Raw genomic sequence first — 26,995 nt, forward strand, 5'->3', positions numbered from 1 at the left:
CTCCCTTTTTCAGGACCCTGTCTTTCAAAGATAATTTGTAAAAATTCAAATAACTTCACAGATCTTCATTGTAAAGGGTTTAAACACTGTTTCCCATGCTTGTTCAATGAACCATAAACAATTAATGAACATGCACCTGTGGAACGGTCGTTAAGACACTAACAGCTTACAGACGGTAGGCAATTAAGGTCACAGTTATGAAAACTTAGGACACTAAAAGAGGCCTTTCTACTGACTGAAAAACCAAAAGAAAGATGCCCAGGGTCCCTGCTCATCTGTGTGAACGTGCCTTAGGCATGCTGCAAGGAGGCATGAGGACTGCAGATGTGGCCAGGGCAATAAATTGCAATGTCTTTACTGTGAGACACCTAAGACAGCGCTACAGGGAGACAGGACGGACAGCTGATTGTCCTCGCAGTGGCAGACCACGTGTAACAACACCTGCACAGGATCGGTACATCCGAACATCACACCTGCGGGACAGGTACAGGATGGCAACAACAACTGCCCGAGTTACACCAGGAATGCACAATCCCTCCATCAGTGCTCAGACTGTCCACAATAGGCTGAGAGAGGCTGGACTGAGGGCTTGTAGGCCTGATGTAAGGCAGGTCCTTACCAGACATCACCGGCAACAACGTCGCCTACGGGCACAAACCCACCGTCGCTGGACCAGACAGGACTGGCAAAAAGTGCTCTTCACTGACGAGTCGCGGTTTTGTCTCACCAGGGGTGATGGTCGGATTCGCGTTTATCGTCGAAGGAATGAGCGTTACACCGAGGCCTGTACTATGGAGCAGGATCGATTTGGAGGTGGAGGGTCCATCATGGTCTGGGGCGGTGTGTCACAGCATCATAGGACTGAGCTTGTTGTCATAGCAGGCATCCTCAACGCTGTGCGTTACAGGGAAGACATCCTCCTCCCTCATGTGGTACCCTTCCTGCAGGCTCATCCTGACATGACCCTCCAGCATGACAATGCCACCAGCCATACTGCTCGTTCTGTGCATGATTTCCTGCAAGAACTTTACACTGCAGAAGGGAGGAGAGCGAGACAAGGTGCGCCAGTCACACAGGCACTCGCTGTCATTTGTTTTTAACACAGTGTGACCATCGGGCTCTTTCTTGAGTCTTCATTATTTAACCTCTACGGGATCGGTGTCCCGTATACGGGACGGTTGAGCTAACGTGCGCTAATGTGATTAGCATGACTGTTGTAAGTAACAGCAAACTTTCCAGGACATAGACATGTCTTATCTGGGCAGAAAACTTAAATTATTGTTAATCTAACTGCACTGTCCAATTTACAGTAGCTATTACAGTGAAAAAATACCATGCTATTGTTTGATGAGTGCACAACAACAAAAAACGTATCACGGCAACTGGTTTGATACATTCACCTCTGAAGGTAAATAATGTACTTACATTCAGTAATCTTGCTCTGATTTGCCATCCTATGGGTCCCAGAGATAAAATGTAGCATAGTTTTGTTTGATCAAATCGATTTTTATAGTCAAAAAAATGTAGGAACTGGGTTCTGCAGTTTGAACCCCTGCAGTCTCTGGCTCCACACCCACCCTGCCCGGCCATCTAGATGTGTGAAAGTTAGTGTATAAGCTAATGATCCATCATGTATGACATTCCTGGGAGTGTGTAAACTTACAAAAATGATATGGTAATACAAAATGTGTTCTCTATAGTTAAGTACTTGAAAATGTATCAATTGACCAATTCAGCACATTTGGGCAGACTTGATACGAAATAGTCCAGTATTGCAATGCTTCAATGGATCAATCTGAAACTTTGCACACACACACTGCTGCCACCTAGTGGCCAAAATCTAAATTACGCCTAAACTGCAATATTATATTGTGGCCTCTCTCTTTTTTTTTGTAATTTAGCAGATGCTCTTATCCAGAGCGACTTACAGGAGCAATTAGGGTTAAGTGCCTTGCTTTAGGGCACAGACAGATTTTTCACCTAGTCGGCTCGGAGATTAGAACCAGCGACCTTTCGGTTACTGGCACAACGCTCTTACACACTAAGCTACCTGCCGCATTTCAAAGATGAAAAATAAATAGAAAACGCTTGTCTTATCTTTTACCAGATCTAATGTGTTATATTCTCCTACAATAATTTCAAATTTTCACAAACTTCAAAGTGTTTCCTTTCAAATGGTATCAAGAATATGCATATCCTTGCTTCAGGTCCTGAGCTACAGGCAATTAGATCCTTAAGAGGTTAATCAAACAGTGTGCTTAAATCATCAGACAAGCTCAGTGCATACAGTGGGGAGAACAAGTATTTGATACACTGCCGATTTTGCAGGTTTTCCTACTTACAAAGCATGTAGAGGTCTGTAATTTATCAACTGTGAGAGACGGAATCTAAAACAAAAATCCAGAAAATCACATTGTATGATTTTTAAGTAATTAATTTGCATTTTATTGCATGACATAAGTATTTGATCACCTACCAACCAGTAAGAATTCCGGCTCTCACAGACCTGTTAGTTTTTCTTTAAGAAGCCCTCCTGTTCTCCGCTCATTACCTGTATTAACTGCACCTGTTTGAACTCGTTACCTGTATAAAAGACACCTGTCCACACACTCAAACAGACTCCAACCTCTCCACAATGGCCAAGACCAGAGAGCTGTGTAAGGACATCAGGGATAGAATTGTAGACCTGCACAAGGCTGGGATGGGCTACAGGACAATAGGCAAGCAGCTTGGTGAGAAGGCAACAACTGTTGGCGCAATTATTAGAAAATGGAAGAAGTTCAAGATGACGGTCAATTACCCACGGTCTGGGGCTCCATGCAAGATCTCACCTCGTGGGGCATCAATGATCATGAGGAAGGTGAGGGATCAGCCCAGAACTACATGGCAGGACCTGGTCAATGACCTGAAGAGAGCTGGGACCACAGTCTCAAAGAAAACCATTAGTAACACACTATGCCGTCATGGATTAAAATCCTGCAGCGCACGCAAGGTCACCCTGCTCAAGCCAGCGCATGTCCAGGCCCATCTGAAGTTTGCCAATGACCATCTGGATGATCCAGAGGAGGAATGGGAGAAGGTCATGTGGTCTGATTAGACAAAAATATAGCTTTTTGGTCTAAAATCCACTCGCCGTGTTTGGAGGAAGAAGAAGGATGAGTACAACCTCAAGAACACCATCCCAACCGTGAAGCATGGAGGTGGAAACATCATTCTTTGGGGATGCTTTTCTGCAAAGGGGACAGGACGACTGCACCGTATTGAGGGGAGGATGGATGGGGCCATGTATCGCGAGATCTTGGCCAACAACCTCCTTCCCTCAGTAAGAGCATTGAAGATGGGTCGTGGCTGGCTCTTCCAGCATGACAACGACCCGAAACACACAGCCAGGGCAACTAAGGAATGGCTCCGTAAGAAGCATCTCAAGGTCCTGGAGTGGCCTAGCCAGTCTCCAGACCTGAACCCAATAGAAAATCTTTGGAGGGAGCTGAAAGTCCGTATTGCCCAGCGACAGCCCCGAAACCTGAAGGATCTGGAGAAGGTCTGTATGGAGGAGTGGGCCAAAATCCCTGCTGCAGTGTGTGCAAACCTGGTCAAGATCTACAGGAAACGTATGATCTCTGTAATTGCAAACAAAGGTTTCTGTACCAAATATTAACTTCTGCTTTTCTGATGTATCAAATACTTATGTCATGCAATAAAATGCAAATTAATTACTTAAAAATCATACAATGTGATTTTCTGGATTGTTGTTTTAGATTCCGTCTCTCACAGTTGAAGTGTACCTATGTTAAAAATTACAGACCTCTACATGCTTTGTAAGTAGGAAAACCTGCAAAATCGGCAGTGTATCAAATACTTGTTCTCCCCACTGTATGTAGTTGGGTTTAATTAAAACAGTGTTTGTCTGTCTATATATGAAAACATTTGTTTAAACATTTCGACCAATCGATTGGTCGAAAGAACAGGACAAGATTATAATTTTTTTGTTGGGGACAGACCTAATTAGACACACCCTATGTGTTTTAATAAAATCTATATGTAGGCTACTGAGCTTGTCTGATGATTTAAGCACACTATGATTAAATAATTAAGACACACAAATTACTCAAGAGTGAGTCAGAAATCAAGATAGCCTAACCAGAAGAAAAAAACCTGTTCCTGAACCACCTCTTCCCGCTGCCGCTGGCCTTCGCAGATTCTGCCATCACGCTCCGAAGTTGCCGGTAATAGGCTACACCAGGGGACGGCAACCTTTTCTATTTGGAGTCCCAATTTATCTTACCATCTATACCCATCTGCCTGCCAGTTATGATTTTCATATGCACATTATTTTATAATAAAGTATTTCTAAATTAAAATTATACTTTTCTAAAAGTAACTTACATATTGTAACTTATAAAAAGTCCCTACATAAAGTCAACAAATAAAAATATTGCAGCCTGCAGTTAGAAAAGATCCTGATAAAAATAATTCACATTGGCTAAACATGGCCTGTCTGCAAGGAACTTGAAACATTGTATCAACTATCAACTTGGTCCAGCAGGAAGCTTGTGCTAACAAACTTGCAGCATTGTATAAAATATTCTGGGCCCTCAGAGTTTCCCCACACCAGTGAGCTCCGGACAGACACAGATGTAGTCTATTTGTGCAAGGGATAAGAAGTAATCAGGTAGGCCTATTTTATGACATATCAGAGCATGACAATATTTTTCCCCTTTCAAGCTGATTGGTTATCTAAACGGAGAAAGCTGGAACAATTTTTCAAACAGGCTACATTGAGGAACTATTGTCATTCTCAATGGATGTAAAAACAGACCTTGTTTACTTGCTGTTTGAGGTGAAGAAAAAATTACTTTGAGAAGCTCCACAGCTCATTAGTGGTGGTGAGTTAAGATAATCATAAATACGATCCCCAAATGGGCACATTTATAAGCCTACATTTGAGCGCAGGCCAGGTAGCCTAGGCCTACTTCTACGCGTAATCAGGTGCACGTCCTTACTCATAGACAGGAGCGCTCCAAATAAAACACAATGAATAAATTGACAACTCGTAAATGGAATGAAACAAACCAAAAAGTGTAGCCTAGGTTGTGCGCTCTGCAAACAACGTGTCCACGCCGACAATGAAAACTGTAAAAAACAAATAATAATAATAATAATAATAATATATTGAATGCATTAACAGAAATTACAGTAACCAAACAAACATTGTAGATTAGAAATTATGGGAATTAACGGTAAATGTACTACTGGTGAGCCATCGGCGCGACCTCTACAATGGATTAGTCCACAGACAGGCGTCAATCAAGACATGTTCCATAAAAACTTTTTTTTGTAACTGCTCAACTAAAAACATTATTGGTCGACCAAAAGCTTATTGCCCAAACAATCGACCAGTCGACAAAATGGGGTCAGCCCTAGTACAGTCCTCCTCCAACTCAGCTCTCCCACTGCTGTATAGCTTCACCACACTAGACAGTGCTGATAACGCAACTCTTTATCCCGCAACCACAAGTGGCTTCTTGCCAGGATGTTCCAGCCCAGTTATTGTTATTCTAAGACTCCTGAAATATAGGCTTAACATCAGTGTGCGGAGTATGACTGACTGGGTAGACAGGTTTCATAACTGCAGCGCGTAGCCTAAGCCTATAATAAATACATTACATCACTGTGGTCCAATAACAAGACTGTTCTACTTCCTCCCACCTCTCAGCTCCTCAGGCCTTTACTTTACCACACCCAGTCCTCCCCCATCACCTCATCTGATCCGCCCCTGTTACCCAACACTGTGTGTGTGTGTGTGTGTGTGTGTGTGTTACAGCAATGGGAAGTAAGAATGGGGTGGTGAGATGTGACATTATGAAAGGCAGACTTCCCTGTTCTTCAGTAGCTATGTTAGTTTGTAAGGCAATAGAACATTTCACAGCACTGAAAGGCACCTATGTGAACAGAAGGCCAGTCCTTTGAGAACCCAGGCCAACAATAACCCAGACTTCCTCTGTTGGGTTTCTGCACTGCAGACCAGACACATTTACATCATTTAGCAGACGCTCTTATCCAGAGCGACTTACAAATTGGACACACACAGACCTGTTACCTAGGGAGACAGGGATGATTGACAGTTCACATTAACTGCCTGGGGAGGATTCATCATGCCTCAAACCACTGTGCTGGGTCAGCATGTTGTCAGCCTAATGTGAGAGAGGCCCATAGGGGGAGAGGTCCACACAATACACACACATTCGCTATAGTATGTAGCTTAGGCCTATGCCATGGCATTGAGCGATAGGAGACACATGGGGAATGCAGTGTAACAAATAGCACTAGGCCCAGCACTGTTCCTCTGTCTTCCTGATCCACTTCTCTCTCTAGTGGATCTCCATCTCAGAGACATAAAACAGGCTTGGCTTCAGACAGGTCTGATTACAGTAACATGGAAAACATTCCTATAGACCAACACAATGAGGATAATAAAGGGAATAAATAGTGGGACGAAAAACAGGTGTGTCTGTGGCAAGAGACAGGAACACAATATAACACACAAACGGGAGAGCAGTATGTGGGACATGGGGACGTCTGAGCAGATGTGATCCTATGTGGTTCACTCAGGGAGGAAGTAGACTTTGTCCGACTAACACTCCTACACAGACCTACAGTATGTATCATCAAAACTGTCACGGAGGTATGAATCGGCAGGGAGCTAGCCTGTAGAGCTAGTCTATGGAAGTAGCATTGACCCAATCTCTCCATCATGTCTAACACTCACTTCGCAAAGACGAGACAGGAACCATACTGCAGAGAGCGTAACAAGGGCAACAACACTCACGGCACCAGGCTAGCCCACTCAGTCAGCACGGCTGCAGGGAATCTGCAGCGGAAAATCAATTCTCAAGGTCCTTGGCTGCACGGTACAGACTGTCACATCAAACACTGAACCTGTGGGAAACTACTGTATTAACTGTTCCAAGCCAATCAAAACAGGCTAATACTCTACAACTGTAGACTAAACTCTGACGATCAGAACTGCACTGCACTACTTTAAATCAACGTTGATGAAAGGCTTTCAACCTGGAGTATGGAGAGTTGAGACAGTGACAAGCCTCTCATTGGGAAACTGAAGGTCTGTTAATAATATTGGCCTAAAGGCAGTTAGTTAATGATGAACGACTGCCGGTTAGCTAACTATAGCCTACTCTCCTGTGACAATCATTAACTCAGCCTGTGTGTGTGTGTGTGTGTGTGTGTGTGTGTGTGAGTGAGAGAGAGATTAGCTTGATAACCGCCAGTAGCCTACTACAACTGTAGCGGTCCTGTTCTGAGAACCAGACAGTATTCAATTTTACCCTGAGCATGTCCAGAACTGAATAATTGCTCAATTCAAAATAGAAATAAGAACACGTGATAGCAGGGATGTGTATCTCAGTAAATGCATGCTTAGACCATACTCAGTCAGGCACTGACCATGTGCAGAAACACAGCACACAGAGGCGCTATAGGTTTACAAGGCCACATATACAAACCTGTCCACACTCTCTGTGAGGGAATGGGACGGGGGTGTGCGGTTGCTTTTCCTACCATGAATAAACCCATACAACTTGGACATGAGAGACAACAGACCCTCGAGACTCATTCACCTCACAACTCTAATAGAAACCTGAACTGAGGCCCATCTCTGGCATGTGTGGTGCAATGGAGTGTGAGATGAATGGTGTGGCTGATGGAATACTGTTCCGACAGGAGTCGTAGACAAAGCATTCTCACTAAACACACAGACACAGCTACAGTACTAGCCAGGGCGGAGACCAGCAGCTATAGCCATAGCAGGGCTGTGACTGTAGCAGCCAGCCATAGCGAAGCTGTGACTAAGACCCAGAGAGGGATAATAAGGCTCAGTGAAGACACCAGTTATTGCACCGTTACCTGTTTTTCAATGTCACAATCACCATCCATAATAATTAGGCATACTTAGTCCCTGTGCCCAAGAACAACAAGGGAACCTGCCTAAATGACTACCATCCCGTAGCATTCACATCTGTAGCCATGAAGTGCTTTGAAAGGCTGGTCATATCTCACACCAACACCATCATCCCGGAAACCCTAGACACACTCCAATTCGCATACCGCCCCAACAGATCAACAATCTCAATTGCACTCCTCACTGCCCTATCCCACCTGGACAAAAGGAACACCTATGTGAGAATGATGTTCATTGACTACAGCTCAGCGTTCAACACCATAGTGCTCATCACGAAGCTAACACCTCCCTCTACAACTGGACCCTGAACTTCCTGACAGGCAGCCCCCAGGTGGTAAGGGTAGGCAACAACACATCTGCCACGCTGATCCTCAACACGGGGCCCCCTCAGGGGTGCATGCTTAGTCCCCTCCTGTACTCCCGGTTCACCCACGACTGCGTGGCCAAGCACGACCCCAACACCATCATTAAGTTTGCTGACGACACAACGGTGGTAGGCCTGATCACTGACAACGATGAGACAGCATATAGGGAGGAGGTCAGAGACCTGGCAGTGTGGTGCCAGGACAACAACCTTTCCCTCAACGTGAGCAAGACAAATGAGCTGATCGCGGACTACAGGAAAAGGAGGCCCGAACACGCCCCCATTCACATCGACAGGGCTGTAGTGGAGTGGGTCAAGAGCTTCAAGTTCCTTGGTGTCCACCTCACCAACAAACTATCATGGTCCAAACACACCAAGACTGTCGTGAAGAGGGCACGACAATGCCTATTCCCTCTCAAGAGACTGAAAAGATTTGGCATAGGTCCCCAGATCCTTAAAAAGTTCTACAGCATCCTGACCGGTTGCATCACAGCCTGGTATGGCAACTGCTTGGCATACGGACGTAAGGCGCTACAGAGGGTAGCGCGTACGGCCCAGTATATCACAGGGGCCAAGCTTCCTGCCATCCAGGACCTCTATACTAGGCAGTGTCAGAGGAAGGCCCAAAAAATTGTCATAGACTCCAGTCATCCAAGTCATAGACTGTACTCTCTGCTACCGCACAGCAAGCGGTACCGGAGCGCCAAGTCTAGGTCCAAAAGGCTCCTTAACAGCTTCTACCCAAAGCCATAAGACTGCTGAACAATTAATCAAATGGCTACCCAGACTATTTGCATGTTTTTTTTCTCACACACTGCTGCTACTTGCTGTTTATTATCTATGCATAGTCACTTTACCCCTACCTACATACAGTTGAAGTCGGAAGTTTACATACACTTTAGGTTGGAGTCATTAAAAATAGTTTTTCAACCACTCCACAAATATTTTCTTAACAAACTATAGTTTGGCAAGTCAGTTAGGACATCTACGTGCATGACACAAGTAATTTTTCCAACAATTGTTTACAGACAGATTATTTCACTTATAATTCACTGTATCACAATTCCAGTGGTTCAGAAGTTTACATACACTGTTGACTGTGCCTTTAAACAGCTTGGAAAATTCCAGAAAATGAGGTCATGGCTTTAGAAGCTTCTGATAGGCTAATTGACATAATTTGAGTCAATTGGAGGTGTACCTGTGGATGTATTTCAAGGCCTACCTTCAAACTCAGTGCCTCTTTGCTTGACATCATGGGAAAATCAAAAGAAAATCAGCCAAGACCTCAGAAAAAAAATTGTAGACCTCCACAAGTCTGGTTCATCCTTGGGAGCAATTCCAAACGCCTGAAGGTACCACGTTCATCTGTACAAACAATTGTACGCAAGTATAAACACCATGGGACCACGCAGCTGTCATACCGCTCAGGAAGGAGACGCGTTCTGTCTCCTAGATATAAACGTACGTTGGGGCGAAAAGTGCAAATCAATCCCAGAACAACAGCAAAGGACCTTGTGAAGATGCTGGAGGAAACAGGTACAAAAGTATATATATCCACAGTAAAACGAGTCCTATATCGACATAACCTGAAAGGCTGCTCAGCAAGGAAGAAGCCACTGCTCCAAAACCGCCATAAAAAAGCCAGACTACGGTTTGCAACTGCACAAATATCATACTTTTTGGAGAAATGTCCTCTGGTCTGATGAAACAAAAATAGAACTGTTTGGCCATAATGACCATCGTTATGTTTGGAGGAAGAAGGGGGCTCTTGCAAGCCGAAGAACACCATCCCAACCGTGAAGCAAGGGGGTGGCAGCATCATGCTGTGGGGGTGCTTTGCTGCAGGAGGGACTGGTGCACTACACAAAATAGATGGCATCATGTTGAAGGAAAATGATGTGGATATATTGAAGCAACATCTCAAGACATCAGTCAGGAAGTTAAAGCTTGGTCACAAATGGGTCTTCCAAATGGACAATGACCCCAAGTATACTTCCAAAGTTGTGGCAAAATGGCTTAAGGACAACAAAGTCAAGGTATTGGAGTGGCCATCACAAAGCCCTGACCTCATTCCTATAGAACATTTGTGGGCAGAACTGAAAAAGCGTGTGCGAGCAAGAAGGCCTACAAACCTGACTCAGTTACACCAGCTCTGTCAGGAGGAATGGGCCAAAATTCACCCAACTTATTGTGGGAAGCTTGTGGAAGGCTACCCGGAACGTTTGACCCATGTTAAACAATTTAAAGGGAATGCTACCAAATACTAACTGAGTGTATCAACTTCTGACCCACTGGGAATGTGATGAAAGAAATAAAAGCTGAATAAATCATTCTGACATTTCACATTCTTAAAATAAAGTGGTGATCCTAACTGACCTAAGACAGGGACTTTTTACTGAGATTAAAATGTCAGGAATTGTGAAAAACTGAGTTTAAATGTATTTGGCTAAGGTGTATGTAAACTTCCGACTTCAACTGTATTACCTCAATTACCTCGACTAACCTGAACCCCCGCATATTGACTCAGTACCGGTACCCCCTGTATATAGCCTCGTTATTGTGTTACTTTTTTACTTAAGAAAATATTTACTAAATTAACTAAAAACTGCATTGTTGGTTAAGGACTTATAAGTAAGCATTTCACCTGTTGTATTCGTTGCATGTGACAAATACAATTTTACTTGAATTAGGCACATGGTGTTCAGTATACTGTGAGGGCTGGAACACCCATGCGAGTGTGTTTTGGGAGTGCTGGCATACCCATCAACAAAGCAATAAACACATTAGGCCCACATTAAAGAATGGGTTTCCACAACACTCTGGCCTGAGCAGCTTCAATCTCATCTCTCCAAGACGTCCTGTTACACTCCCTCTTACATGGACCTACAAGTGACAAGATTGAGCAGCTGATACACTGTATACATTTAAAAGTACACGTCAATGGGTGTAACTAGCTAGTAGCTACTAGACCTAATTCATTCTATGCTGTTGGCATGTCCTCCCTTTCTCGCTCTCCTCTGGTGTGTGTGTGGAGCTTGTGCGTAGTGTGTAGATAACATGCGTAGTGTGTGTGATGGTGGTACAGTAATTACAACCACAGCCAATTTCTCTAACTGCTCCCAGAAACAGCATATGGCAGCCAGGGATCCTCAAGGATAGTGACCCACAACCCTCTGCTCTATGACAGTTGACCTCTGACCCTAGCCAGGGGAGATGAGAGGGTGGTGGCCGACTCCCATCAGTTAAATGACCACCTGGATGCCCTTCCTAGTGTATAATATCCACCTGTAGACCAGGTGTCTTCTGCAACCTATGAGTAAGAACCAGCTCCTATTGGGCCTCAGTAGTTCTACTACAGGGTATTATTCAGGATAATGATAGTTTGTTGTCCAGAGAGGGGGATTTTCTCACAGACAGTGAAGGGTTGTGTGTCTCATAGACCACCTGTTCTGTGGTCTTGCTAGGATGGGACATGACCACAGGTGATACAGTTCAGTAGGTCTGGAAGCTTGATCTAGCATAGAGTGCGTCCGTTCCATGACTGATGTGGTTGTGCATGCACGAGTAGTCGAGCACACACACGGGTCCAGTGTTTAATAAACACCTAATCTGCTCCATGACGCAGGCAGTCTTTGAAAGGTAATCATATTATCAAGGAGCCTGCTCTGCTCTGTGTGTGTGCGCGTGCTGAGATAGCAACAGGGGCCGTTGCAAAAACAATCAAATTGAGTTTCCTCTAGAACAGAACACTAACAGAGCAGCAGACAGTTAAAGTGCTTTATATAACATGCAGGCAGGTCATGCTACATAACAGAGCAAGACTGGCCCCGGATCATAAAGTAGCCTACACCCATACTAACTCCCTGCAGTAAAACCCACCTTTAGAGCACAAGCTGTTTTTTTTCAACATGGCTCTGTTTGGTATGTAGGCTAGATTATTTAGGCCCCGTTTTACATTTCTAAACTAAGAAGCATGTTTCCATATCAGCCTTTTTTTTATCAGTAGCTGCGAGGGCTGGATTGGGGGAGTATGCTGTGTGGGTCTTGCTCTGTTTAGCTGAAGTATGAAAACAGAGAAACAGTTGACATTCTCTCCTTTCTGCAGCAAAGCAAAACTCACAACAGCAGGAAGGAAACAGGTCTGCATGGCACCCATTGACACAAACACTCAGAGCCCACGGACACACACACACAGTGCAAAGGCACACACAGCTGAGTCTAGCTGAGCAGGGTTTAAGGTTGGTTGTGTTCTGAATATAAACAGATGAAAGCCTCAGCGACTCTTCTTCAAACAGTCTGTACCTCAAGTGGTGCCCCGAGCCCGGGGGCAAACTACCCGCCCTCCAAGACACATACAGCACCAGATGTCACAGGAAGGCCAAAAAGATCATCAAGGCCATCAACCACCCGAGCCACTGCCTGTTCACCCCGCTATCATCCAGAAGGCGAAGTCAATACAGGTGCATCAAATCTGGGACTGAGAGAATGAAAAACAGCTTATATCTCAAGGCCATCAGACTGTTAAATAGCCATCACTAGCACATTAGAGGCTGCTGCTGCCTATTGAAATCACTCGCCACTTTAAGAAATATAATATTCTACTGTATCTTAGTCCATGCCACTCTGTCATTGCTTGTCTATTTATGTATATATTCTTAAATCCCATTCCTTACTAGTTTTGTGTGTATTGGGTATATGTTGTGAAATTGTTAGATATTACTTGTTAGATATTACTGCACTGTCGGAGCTAGAAGCACAAGCATTTCGCTATACCCGCTATAACATCTGCTAAACGCATGTATGTGACAAATACATTTTGATTTGAACCCTGTGCCACTGCTTAGGCTTAGTCATGCTATTCTGTCTCCTATCATCAACACGCCATAACGAAACACACACAAAGTACTCTATATATATTTTACTTGTTAATTACACAGATCTATTGGAGCTCTCGCTGGAGCGGATCATACATATTGTCTAGGCTGGGAGTGCCACTTCCAAACTCTCTTCATCTCCAGTTCTGAAGACTCAAGTCGGAGGGGTCATATATCTCTCTCACACACACGCTAAGAGAGTTGTCAGTATGCTGTAAAAAAACGGACACCCCATCCCTGAATAACAGAGACAGAGCGCTCAGGCGTTCTCACTTCTCCTTCTGGAACAGGAGTCTGGAGAGGTCTGGCTGCCATTATGTAAACCCACAGCAGACTGAAGGTTCTAGTGTGAGTGTGAGATTGGCTGGGGCTCCTGGAGTTCTTCTCTTTCGCTCTCTCCACTCAGACCCTTTCCACTCCCCAAAGGCTAGTGCTAAGGGAACGCTAGCACAGTACAGCCCAGGAGGAAGAGCAGGTCTGGAGAACAGGTTTGTTGTATGTACTTTGGAATTCCATGTTTGTTTACGTTTTCTAATTTCCTACAGCAAGATGACAAGCAGGACAAAATGGAGGAACTGTGGTAAATGTGATACTGTAATAATTAGGGCCAGGATGATACAAATATCGCAATATTTTTTCCATGGCAAAAATGAAAAACACGAAGCAGACCAAACTCTTTGGTCCTTTAAAAACCTGCTGTATGTAAAATATTGTGTGCTATAACTTGGGAAACAAATAAATGTGACTCTGGATGACAACATAATGATGTTTGTTTTCAACATTAGGGCTGATTTCCTAAAGAAGTTCAATCCTCTTCATGTTGTGTTTCCTTGCCACAATACTAACATGGCAAGGAAGTTAGTCCCACCTCTAGTAATAATGCACAACTTGGACTGAAAGTGGCAGTAGACAGAGAACCGGATACAAAACTGAGAACATTCAGGAACTGCAACACAATAGCTGAGGAACCAGGGGTGGAAGAGGGGGAGAAGCGTGAGAGAGGGTGTTTTAATGGATTGTGTGGTTGATCAAGGTCCTGACATGCGGTTTGCACACCATGCTGTCAGGTGATGTCATAGACAAGTCAAACCCAGCCTCCCCGAGTGTGTGTGGGGACACTGCTGCTGCCATCAAAGTCCTCTCCTGTACTCTCACGAGAATATAGCCTGCAGGACTGAGATCCAACTAAAAGGGGCCTTTTCCCACCACCAGCAGAGAATGGAAGGGAGGCTAAAGCAGCTTCTGTATCTGTAGCTACCACAGAAAATGTTGGAAACCATGGGTGTGATTCCCTCCCCTTTTATTAATCTGGGACATCCTCTGGTCCGGACAGAGCTGTGTTTCCGATGTCTAAGGTAGACCGATACTAGGCTGTTTCTCTCCCTCCCTCTGTTGGACAGACCCCTCTCCCACCCTCTCCATCTGGAAACAGAGAACTCAAGGAGAGAGACTGAAATACATCTACTGTTGTACAGCAACTAAAAACACACAAACTACAGATAGCCACCACTTGTCCTCCACTCAAACCAACAAACAGCCCTCTCTGTGACCGAGGCAGCCCGTAGTTTGAGTTTTATACAGGAAGACTGTCAGAGGAGATAATGTGTGGTGATTCTCTTATGTAAGCATCTGCCATTGTTGACTTTGGAGCAGAGAAACAAAAAGCAGCCCTCTCCTCCTACACAGCCACCATTTTAAATTGGAACCAATTTAGTATTAGTTATAGTACGTTTTTAGTAGAGCTGGGTTGGAGCCAGCAAGTGAGTCACACTTGCTGGCTCCAACCCAGCTCTACTAAAAACGTACTATAACTAATACTATACACACTCTTATACTAAATACCTACTATTATGATTAATGTACTATACATCAATATAACATGGCTCCACTACAGACCCATTAGAACCCTATCCTTCCGTATACAGAGAGAGAGGGGGCTGTGAGTTACTGAGTAGTCTACAGTATTTGCTAGCTACTCTGGAGACACAGAGACTAGCTGAGGAGGGTTATGAGGCCCTGTCACTCAGAAGCTGTGCCACCGCTGTGTGTGAGTGTGTCTATTGCAGCCGTTTCCCAGCAGCCCAGGCAGGGTCAGAGCCTTTCGAGCCTCCATTTCCCTTAGTGTCCATGGTGCTAAAGGGTAAACAGAAAGACTTGAGGCATGTTGAAGCTTTGACTTGTAAAGACACACACACACCACAATGAACAGGCACTCTTGGTTAAACATGGGCCAAGGCCAACACAGAATATAAATCACCACATGGCATAAACCATTGCTCAAGAGGAGACATTGCAATGGAATGACTTAGGAGAAGCAACTAACTACCCTAACTAGCCCCTCTGAGGTTTATCATTAACTGGTAGCCTAACTGTTGTTGTATGTTGGTGGTGGTGCTATCAGGAGGGAAAGGAAGGAGAGTTATCTAAGCCCATGAAACCTATTGAAAACCAGCAGCAGTGGCATAACCGATGGCACCATGAAGAAGTACAGTACATTTACAAGAATGCATTAAGTCATCCACACGGCGCTTGATGAATAGACCCCTAATCAGTAGGATTTGAGCTGCTGGTGGGTTAACTAGAGGAGCTATTATGAGAGACCCTCTGTGTGACATTTCACCCACAATAACACCATTGTGGGGGAAGACACAGCATTATGCTTACTGGACAAGTCCCTTCATGGCATAGTGTGTGTGAGTCTTACATGGGCCACGCTGTCCGCAGCCTGGCATGGAATATGACTGTGTCAAGGTCATATGGAAATATGAGAGGTCAGGCTGAGCAGAATTGGCAAGCTCAACATACACGTGCGAGAACACACACACTCACCTCTGGTGAATGCAGTTGTGTGTGACAGGACAATAACTGTTACATTATATGCAAAGTCTTGAGTCTGAGACACAGACCAGTACTGATAAGCACAACGGACCTACTTATGAGTTCCAGACCCCATAGTCAGGATGCCATGGGCTTTAACCCAATCAGGGGCTCAAGGTCTCCTCTGGCATGCAAGTTTCCAATTAACCAACTCTTCCACAGTTTAAAATGCAACTATACACTTTAATTGTTTTCTATAGTTTAACATATAAAGTGAGAGGCCCATAAATGGCTATCCTATCAAAGTATGATCCCACGTGGCTCTGAAATATTTAGCTGCACGTGCCACTCAGATTATGGTTATAATTGCCCACCATCAGATTAGCTCCATTCAAATCTAAACCATACAGCCTGGCAAATCAATATGGATTAAGCCTAAACAAATAATTGATAGCCAACGTTAGCTCCTGAAATGTCTAGCCAGCCTGCCTGCCAACATTGGCTACGTTGAAAATACTGTAGAGTAGACTGCATGCGAAACTGGTAACTCGTTAACGTTAGCAATTTAACAACAGTTTTCTAACTTTATGTCAAAACACAGTAGCTACCAGATGAGACGTTGGCATAAATTAAAGTTCATGTACCTTGCACTGGGTTGGTTTCCCAGAAGGCTTCTTGAAGAACGAAGTTCTGGCGGTGAAAAAATACTCTTCGGAGTCCTCCTCTAAACTACTGTAGCCACTACTCATGGTGCTAGTCCACGTCATTTGATGAGAAAACTAATCTCTTCAAATTTGGCCGCATCAAAAAACTAATGGAAAACTAATAGCAGACCACAGCAGCAAAGCAACAACTTGAAAAGAAAGTTGGCTACACCTCCGCAAACTTGTTTTGTGAACCCCAAAAAGCCGAATACTTTCCAACGTTCGACCACACCAATCCTCCGTTCACTCCTCAACCAACAACTAAGAATTCCTCAAACTGTTGCAACCATCGAGCGGCTGGCTGCTCTGCCTGTCAGCCGCTCTGAAGACACGCCTACTATAACTCATTGAAAGTCCTTCTTTTTCTTCTTCTTCCTCCTCTTCTTCTTCAATGAGGTTTAACGGCGGATGGCATCCAATTTGTTGCATTACCGCCACCTACTAGACTGGAGTACAACTCCCTTATCTTTTCATGAAAAATAAAATAAAACTAAGCAAATAAATATCCTACCATCTAACACTACACTCACAACTTCAAAACTACTACTAATAATTAACCCCACCCTTCTCCACTATTTAAATATACTCACTCCTACCTCATGCCCTCAACCTGAAATGATGGGACATCACCAATTAACACTCTCTGCAGCTGCCACCACAACCTCAATTTTCTTCGATTTGCATTCCATCCCTGCAGTACAATTAATAACCATTGCTATAAACGCTAAAAACCCAATCTTACTGAAACATATCACTTGCTTGCCTATCCCACTGTACTGGTATATACAGTGGGGAGAACAAGTATTTGATACACTGCCGATTTTGCAGGTTTTCCTACTTACAAAGCATGTAGAGGTCTGTCATTTTTATCATAGGTACACTTCAGCTGTGAGAGACAGAATCTAAAACAAAAATCCAGAAAATCACATTGTATGATTTTTAAGTAATGAATTTGCATTTTATTGCATGACATAAGTATTTGATACAGTGAGGGAAAAAAGTATTTGATCCCCTGCTGATTTTGTACGTTTGCCCACTGACAAAGACATGATCAGTCTATAATTTTAATGGTAGGTTTATTTGAACAGTGAGAGACAGAATAACAACAAAAAAATCCAGAAAAACGCATGTCAAAAATGTTATTAATTGATTTGCATTTTAATGAGGGAAATAAGTATTTGACCCCTCTGCAAAACATGACTTAGTACTTGGTGGCAAAACCCTTGTTGGCAATCACAGAGGTCAGACGTTTCTTGTAGTTGGCCACCAGGTTTGCACACATCTCAGGAGGGATTTTGTTCCACTTCTCTTTGCAGATCTTCTCCAAGTCATTAAGGTTTCGAGGCTGACGTTTGGCAACTCAAACCTTCAGCTCCCTCCACAGATTTTCTATGGGATTAAGGTCTGGAGACTGGCTAGGCCACTCCAGGACCTTAATGTGCTTCTTCTTGAGCAACTCCTTTGTTGCCTTGGCCGTGTGTTTTGGGTCATTGTCATGCTGCAATATCCATCCACGACCCATGTTCAATGCCCTGGCTGAGGGAAGGAGGTTCTCACCCAAGATTTGACGGTACATGTCCCCGTCCATCATCCCTTTGATGCGGTGAAGTTGTCCTGTCCCCTTAGCAGAAAAACACCCCCAAAGCATAATGTTTCCACCTCCATGTTTGACGGTGGGGATGGTGTTCTTGGGGTCATAGGCAGCATTCCTCCTCCTCCAAACACGGCGAGTTGAGTTGATGCTAAAGAGCTCGATTTTGGTCTCATCTGACCACAACACTTTCACCCAGTTCTCCTCTGAATCATTCAGATGTTCATTGGAAAACTTCAGACGGCCCTGTATATGTGCTTTCTTGAGCAGGGGGACCTTGCGGGCGCTGCAGGATTTCAGTCCTTCACGGCGTCGTGTGTTACCAATTGTTTTCATGGTGACTATGGTCCCAGCTGCCTTGAGATCATTGACAAGATCCTCCCGTGTAGTTCTGGGCTGATTCCTCACCGTTCTCATGATCATTGCAACTCCACGAAGTGAGATCTTGTATGGAGCCCCAGGCCGAGGGAGATTGACAGGTCTTTTGTGTTTCTTCCATTTGCGAATAATCGCACCAACTGTTGTCACCTTCTCACCAAGCTGCTTGGCGATGGTCTTGTAGCCCATTCCTGCCTTGTGTAGGTCTACAATCTTGTCCCTGACATCCTTGGAGAGCTCTTTGGTCTTGGCCATGGTGGAGAGTTTGGAATCTGATTGATTGATTGCTTCTGTGGACAGGTGTCTTTTATACAGGTAACAAAATGAGATTAGGAGCACTCCGTTTAAGAGTGTGCTCCTAATCTCAGTTTGTTACCTGTATAAAAGACACCTGGGAGCCAGAAATCTTTTTGATTGAGAGGGGGTCAAATACTTATTTCCCTCATTAAAATGCAAATCAATTTATAAAATTTTTGACATGCGTTTTTCTGGATTTTGTTGTTGTTATTCTGTCTCTTACTGTTCAAATAAACCTACCATTAAAATTACAGACTGATCATTTCTTTGTCAGTGGGCAAATGTACAAAATCAGCAGGGGATCAAATACTTTTTTCCCTCACTGTACATCAGAAAAGCAGAACTTTTGGTACAGAAACCTTTGTTTGCATTTACATACGTTTCCTGTAGGTCTTGACCAGGTTTGCACACACTGCAGCAGGGATTTTGGCCCACTCCTCCATACAGACCTTCTCCAGATCCTTCAGGTTTCGGGGCTGTCGCTGGGCAATACGGACTTTCAGCTCACTCCAAAGATTTTCTATTGGGTTCAGGTCTGGAGACTGGCTAGGCCACTCCAGGACCTTGAGATGCTTCTTACGGAGCCACTCCTTAGTTGCCCTGGCTGTGTGTTTCGGGTCGTTGTCATGCTGGAAGAGCCAGCCACGACCCATCTTCAATGCTCTTACTGAGGGAAGGAGGTTGTTGGCCAAGATCTCGCGATACATGGCCCCATCCATCCTCCCCTCAATACGGTGCAGTCGTCCTGTCCCCTTTGCAGAAAAGCTTCCCCAAAGAATGATGTTTCCACCTCCATGCTTCACGGTTGGGATGGTGTTCTTGGGGTTGTACTCATCCTTCTTCTTCCTCCAAACACGGCGAGTGGAGTTTAGACCAAAAAGCTCTATTTTTGTCTCTTCAGACCACATGACCCCCGCCCCTTGACCCTTCTTCCTCTACTTTCTTCACTGCCTCCGCATATGACAACGTCTTCTCTACTCTTAACCTGGAAACCTCAACCTGCTTCTCTCGCACTGGACATGTCTGATCCCCAGCTCCAAGGCCATCCGTACAATTAGCACATACCACCACTTTCCCCAGTGCTTCACACTCCTTAATCTCATGCCCTTCTGCACACTTCTCACACCTTGGAATCTCCCTCCTACATACTGCTGCCACATGCCCATAAATTTGACACCTGTAACATGGTAATGTACTCGGCACATAAGCTCGCACAGGATAACTTATATATCCTAACTTCACTTTATCCGACAAAGACTCAACTTCAAAACTCAAAAGACCTTCCCTCTTCTTCTTCTTCTTCTTCTTCTTCTTCTTCTTCTTCTTCTTCTTCTTCTTCTTCTTCTTCTTCTTCTTCTTCTTCTTCTTCTATGAGTTTTAACGGTGGTTGGCATCCAATATGTTGCATTAACGCCACCTACTAGACTGTAGTACAACTCCCTTATATTTTGCTTGAAAAATACAATAAAATAAATACCCTACCATCTAACACTACACTCACAAAATAATTAAATAAACAAAAAACAAAAATAAACAATTAACACCACCCTACTCCATTATTTAAATCTATGTATTCCTACCTCATGCCCTCAACCTGAAAGGATGAGACATCACCACTTAACACACCCTGTAACTCTTCTGATGTTAAGTCTCGCACACCCAAATACAGTACCTCTCTGCAGCTGCCACCACAACCTCAATTTTCTTCGATTTACGTTCCATCCCTGCAGTACAATTAATAACCATTGCTATAAATGCTAAAAATACAATCTTACTGAAACACACACTACCGGTCAAAAGTTTTAGAACATCTACTCATTCAAGGGTTTTTCTTTATTTTTACTATTTTCTACATTGTAGAATAATAGTGAAGACATCAAAACTATGAAATAACACATATGGAATCATGTAGTAACCAAAAAAGTGTTAAACAAATCAAAATATATTTTATGAGATTCTTCAAATATCCACCCTTTGCCATGATGACAGCTTTGCACACTCTTGGCATTCTCTCAACCAGCTTTACCTGGAATGTTTTTCCAACAGTCTTGAAGGAGTTCCCACATATGCTGAGCACTTGTTGGATGCTTTTCCTTCACTCTGTGGTCCGACTCATCCCAAACCATCTCAATTGGGTTGAGGTCAGGGGATTGTGGAGTCCAGGTCATCTGATGCAGCACTCAATCACTCTCATTCTTGGTAAAATAGCCCTTAAACAGCCTGTAGGTGTGTTGGGTCATTGTCCAGCCCAAATAAATGCTTCACAGAGTTCAAGTAACAGACACATCTCAACATCAACTGTTCAGAGGAGACTGTGTGAATCAGGCCTTCATGGTCGAATTGCTGCAAAGAAACCACTACTAAAGGACACCAATAATAAGAAGAGACTTGCTTGGACCAAGAAACATGAGCAACGGACATTAGACCGGTGGAAATTTGTCCTTTGGTCTGGAGTCCAAATTTGAGATTTTTGGTTCCAACCGCTGTGTCTTTGTGAGACGCGGTGTGGGTGAACGGATGATCTCCGCATGTGTATTTCCCACCGTAAAGCATTGTGGAGGAGGTGTTACGGTGTGGGGGTACTTTGCTGGTGACACTGTCTGTTATTTATTTAGAATTCAAGGCACACTTAACCAGCATGGCTACCACAGCATTCTGCAGCGTACACCATTCCGTCTGGTTTGCGCTTACTGGGACTATCATTTGTTTTTCAACAGGACAATGACCCAACACACCTCCATGCTGTGTAAGGGCTATTTTACCAAGAAGGAGAGTGATGGACTGCTGCATCAGATGACCTGGCCTCCACAATCCCCCGACCTCAACCCAATTGAGATGGTTTGGGATGAGTCGGACTGCAGAGTGAAGGAAAAGCAGCCAACAAGTGCCCAGCATATCCTTCAAGACTGTTGGAAAAGCATTCCGGGTGAAGCTGGTTGAGAGAATGCTAAGAGTGTGCAAATCTGTCATCAAGGCAAAGGGTGGCTATTTGAAGAATCTCTAATATAAAATATATTTTGATTTGTTTAACACTTTTTTGGTTACTACATGATTCCATATGTGTTATTTCATAGTTTTGATGTCTTCACTATTATTCTACAATGTAGAAAATAGTAAAAATAAAGAAAAACCCTTGAATGAGTAGGTGTTCTAAAACTTTTGACCGGTAGTGTATATCACTTGTTGGCCTATCCCTCTGTACTGGTACATATCTACTACTCTCACCACTCCTCCCCCTTGACCCATCTTCCTCTACTTTCTTCACTGCCTCAGCATATGACAACTTCTTCACTACTCTTACCCTGGAAACCTCAACCTGCCTCTCTAGCACGGGACATTTCTGATCCCCAGCCCCATGGGCACCCCTACAATTAGCACATACCACTACTTTTCCCAATGCTACACATTCCTTTGTCTCATGCCCTTCTGCACACTTCTCACACCTTGGAACCTCCCTCCTACACACTACTGCCACATGCCCATAAGTTTGACACCTGTAACATCTTAATGTATTCGGCACATAAGCTTATACAGGATAACTTATATATCCTAACTTCACTTTGTCGGGCAAAGACTCAACTTCAAAACTCAAAAGAACGGACAATGACTCTTCTGTTTCCCCACTCTCGCCACCCTGTTTGCGTCGCAAACAACGAGCATCATGAACACCGGGAATCTTCCCCTTCAGTTGGTCAACTTTTACATTTACTGCTAGCCCAGTAATCACTCCTTTCAATGGTGCCCTTTTCTTGAGAGCGAAACAATTCACATTTCTTGCCCCCATTTGTTTAACTCCGAGCGCCTTCTCCCTCTGACCAACAGAAACACAAACAATTATCACTAGACCACTTCTGGTTACCCTCACCGATTCCACTATACCCAATGCTTTTTTCACCCACCCTGAAACCACAAATGGATCAGCCAAAAGGCAAGGGTCCACTTTTTCCAAAAACTTCACTCCTACTGTCACAGACTCATCTTTATCCTGACCCTCGGTGCAAGCCTCAGGCGAGTACTTCACCACACCTACCACCTCCGATACTTCACCCTCATTCACTTCCATTCTCCTTCTGTCTTCAGCTCACTCTACTTAAATTTTCTACCATTCTTCTTTAACAAACCTTCTCCCTTTTTTCCGCCATTTTTAACCGACTCAAGCTCACAATCTTCCTCCCTCTCTCTCTTAGACCTCCTCTGCCTCTCTTTTCCCCTCCATTCCTCCTTTGTAATCCAAGTATATGTCTCCTTATGATAATACTGCACTTCTCCTAACATACATTTTGTTCTTGCTTTCTCAAGGGATGCCATTTACGAGGCTCTCCAACCAAATCTTTGTCTAACGTTACTTCCAACATACTCCTGGTTTGCACCAATGGACTCTGGCATCCCTACGTTTCTCGAGATGTTTTCCCCTTTTGCCTTCTTCTTCTTCTTCTTCTTTTTCTTCTTCTTCTTCTGTGGATTTTATATGGCAGTTGGCAACCAACTTTAAGCTGCATTACCACCACCAACTGGACTGGAGTGTGGACCAGAGTCAGAGACGGTCTAAATCCTACACAATAATCTCGTCTCCCTAAGGAAACGAAATACATAATTAAATACTACATCCCCTGAAGATTTCCCCAGCAGTTCACTTAATCCTGGCTTTTCAACCCCATTACTCCTCAAATCTAATAACAATCGCTCCCTTTCTCTCACATATTTCTGGCACTGAAATAGAACATGTTCCACTGTCTCCATCTCCTCCTGACAATGATCACACCTCCCAGTCAGATGTTTCCCCACCAATTTCAATGTACTATTTAGCCTTGTGTGTCCCAGTCTCAGCCTTGTGACTACACTTTCCTCCCTTCTCTCTCGGCCCAAGGACCTCCCTGCCCCCACCTTTTCCTGGATCTTATACAGGTGTCTTCCCTTACTCTCTGTTCCACAACTGTTGCCACTTATTTTTAACCACTGTTCTTATTAATCCCTTGGCTTTTGCTTTACTGATTGACAATTCCATCTCAACTTTAGGATGTTTAAGAGCCTGCTTGGCAATAATATCCACTTCCTCATTCCCCTCTACTCACACATGAGCTGGTACCCAGAGGAACATAACAAATATCCCCATCTGTTTCACCCTATACAAACACTGCAAAAACTCATACAATACATCCTGTCTGCTCTGAGACACACATTAATTTAAGCTCATCAGTGCTGCACAGGAGTCAGAGCAGATGACTACCCTGTCTGGCCTCACGTCCTCCACCCACTGCAGCCAATAGTATGGCCAACAACTCCATTGTGTAAACAGATAAATTATCCGTTGCTCTTTTCATCACTGCCACCTTAAACTCAGGAACACTAAAAGCTGCTACTGTCCTCCCTGTTTTAGGGTCCTTAGATCCATCTGTGAATATATTCAAGAAAGCATAGTATTGTGTTCTTAAATGTTCACTTACAACTGAATCTACTCCTTCCTCAACATATTTTACCCTCTCAAGCAACCCTAGATATATCACTGGTTGATTGAAAGTTGTTTATCCAATCACCTTTGACTTTATTTTTTTTATTCTTCGTGTGGTTTTCCGGCAGACTAGACGCTGTGTTGCGTATTGCTGCGTTTCGCAGGTCGGACTGTGATTGTCCGTGATTGTGCGGATTGCACATTTTGGTCGCCCCCCAAAAAAGGGAAAAGAGGAATGGGACAAACTTAAATTGCACCACCATCTAACCATGCACCTATATACTATCCCCTAAAACCAAACACCCCATCCCACTACTTTGGCTCTAAACGATCCTACACCAGGCTGTCGGCCTGATGGATGGAACCCCTTCTCTCAAAACTTCCTGTAGATCTTCTGCACTAAAATCTCTCACACACAAATATTTATCTGCTACTGCAACTACCACATCTATCTTCAGTGATGTCCGCTCCATCGGTGCAGTGCAGTTGATCACCATAGCTATAAACGCAAGAAATCCAACCTTACTAAAACTCATCCTCTTCAGGCCTGCTCACAGGGGGGCTCCCAGTCGACTCACTCACCCTTGGGCTATCCTCTACTCTCTTCACTGCCTCAGCATAGGAAACGTTCTGCCCCACTTGAACTCTGGCAATCTCAACCTGTCTCTCTTTCACAGGGCACTTCGTATCCCCACAGTTGACACACTGTGCTTTCTCTATCCCAACTGTACACTCCCTCTGACTATGCCCTCCTGTACATTTCTCACATCGTGGGATCTCCCTTCTAGACACTGCTGCAACATGTCCGAATCCTTGGCACCTAAAGCACCGTAGCGGGTTCGGAAAACATAGGCCCTCACAGAATAGCAAATATAACCTAACCTGACCTTATCAGGTAGAAACTCTGGGTCAAAGCTCAACAAGACAGACCGGGTATTCTCAATCTCACCGTTGCCACCAGGTCTACATTTCACCAAATGGCGGGAGTCACAAACACTAGGAATCTTCATTTTCATTTGATCCACCTCTACATTCAACGCTACCCCACTGATCACCCCTTTTGCTGCGCCCTGCTCCGGAGAGAAAAGCACACCACAGGTTGAGCCCCGAGCCGCGTGACTCGAAGCGCCCGCTTCCTCTGGGAGGCGGATACATAATAAATCCAAACAATTCCTTTTCTTGAAACATTCACAGATGTAACCATTCCCAGTTTGTCCTTTACCCAGCTTGACACAACGTATGGGTCGGCCAAAAAGCAGGAATCCACCCTTTCCAGAAATCTCACTCCTACAGGTCCAAAATCATCTCTGGTAGGATTCTCAGGGCAAACATTGAAAGACTACCACATATGCCACCACAGGTAGGCCCACTACATCCTGGACTGGCTCAACTTCAGAGCGCTCACCACTGCCGACTGACTCCATTTTAAGATCCTCAAGGTTCTCAAGAGAGCATGAAGACCTATAAGTGAGATTACTTGGATTGTAATCAGGAGACGTAGGTATGTACAGTATGTACTCCTCAAACAATGGTGTATACACAGGAGACAAAGCTTTGATCTTAGCAGCGCCATTCTTACGCTTTCGCGTCATCGCATCTCCTTCGCCTCTTCCCAACTTCCACCTTCCACTGGCTTCTCCGTGGTCCACATTTGACTTCTTGCATACATTAGAATAAGTAGAGATAAATCATTACATTCACACCAATGTAGTGAAAGCCATAGTTTTCTTTCTTTCTTTCTTTCTTTCTTTCTTTCTTTCTTTCTTTCTTTCTTTCTTTCTTTCTTTCTTTCTTTCTTTCTTTCTTTCTTTCTTTCTTTCTTTCTTTCTTTCTTTCTTTCTTTCTTTCTTGCTTCTCTCCTCCTGCCTCTCATACTTTTCTTTCCTTAGTCAGTGTGGCACTTAATGACATACTGTAGGACTACATGATCAGCACTTCCACTCATCATCAAATAATCCATATGAATCCTTAAATGCACACATCCGAAAGAGACAACATAACATCTGCTTGCCACTTACCTCAATGAACATGCAGCACAGCGAAGCTAGCTTTCTTATTTTCCTACCGTGCAACATGCTGCTTTACCAGAGCTCCAGAACCAACTAAACTAAAAATACAGATCAAAGGCATTTCATACTTTAGACTGACATACGCCCAGATGAATGGGTGGAACAGCAGGCGTCCGTTCGGACCAACCTTTTAAAATTTCCAGTGGCCCTTGATGGTGGTAGTGTGTGTGTGTGTGTGTGTGTGTGTGTGTGTGTGTGTGTGTGTCTAAGCGTGTGTCGTGTACATGCAAACAACCCCTGCCTATCTATCACAACCACATACAGTGGGAAGTATTTGATACACTGCCAATTTTGCAGGTTTTCCTACTTACAAAGCATGTAGAGGTCTGTAACTTTTATCATAGGTACACTTCAACTGTGAGAGACGGAATATAAAACAAAAATCCAGAAAATCACATTGTATGATTTTTAAGTAATTAATTTGCATTTTATTGCATGACATAAGTATTTGATCACCTACCAACCCGTAACAAT

The 26,995-nt window shown here is 44.0% G+C and overlaps 1 protein-coding gene across 2 annotated transcripts in view; it reads right to left on the reverse strand.

Moving 5' to 3' along the window:
- LOC311140828 (ras association domain-containing protein 3-like) overlaps positions 1–26,995 on the reverse strand; it is a 71,465-nt gene that overhangs the window by 16,422 nt on the left and 28,048 nt on the right. Inside the window, exon 1 of one of the 2 annotated variants that reach the window (XM_084176078.1) lies at positions 16,678–17,061. The exons of the other annotated variant lie outside the window; for it this stretch is intronic. Within the exon in view, the coding sequence (XP_084032204.1) occupies positions 16,678–16,800 (123 nt within the window). The 5' untranslated portion in view covers positions 16,801–17,061. Of the gene's footprint in view, positions 1–16,677; positions 17,062–26,995 lie in introns of those variants that run through there. 2 annotated transcript variants of the gene reach the window in all.

Source organism: Coregonus lavaretus, assembly GCF_964263955.1.
Source record: "Coregonus lavaretus genome assembly, chromosome: 13".
In the NCBI taxonomy this organism is placed as follows: Eukaryota; Metazoa; Chordata; class Actinopteri; order Salmoniformes; family Salmonidae; genus Coregonus; species Coregonus lavaretus.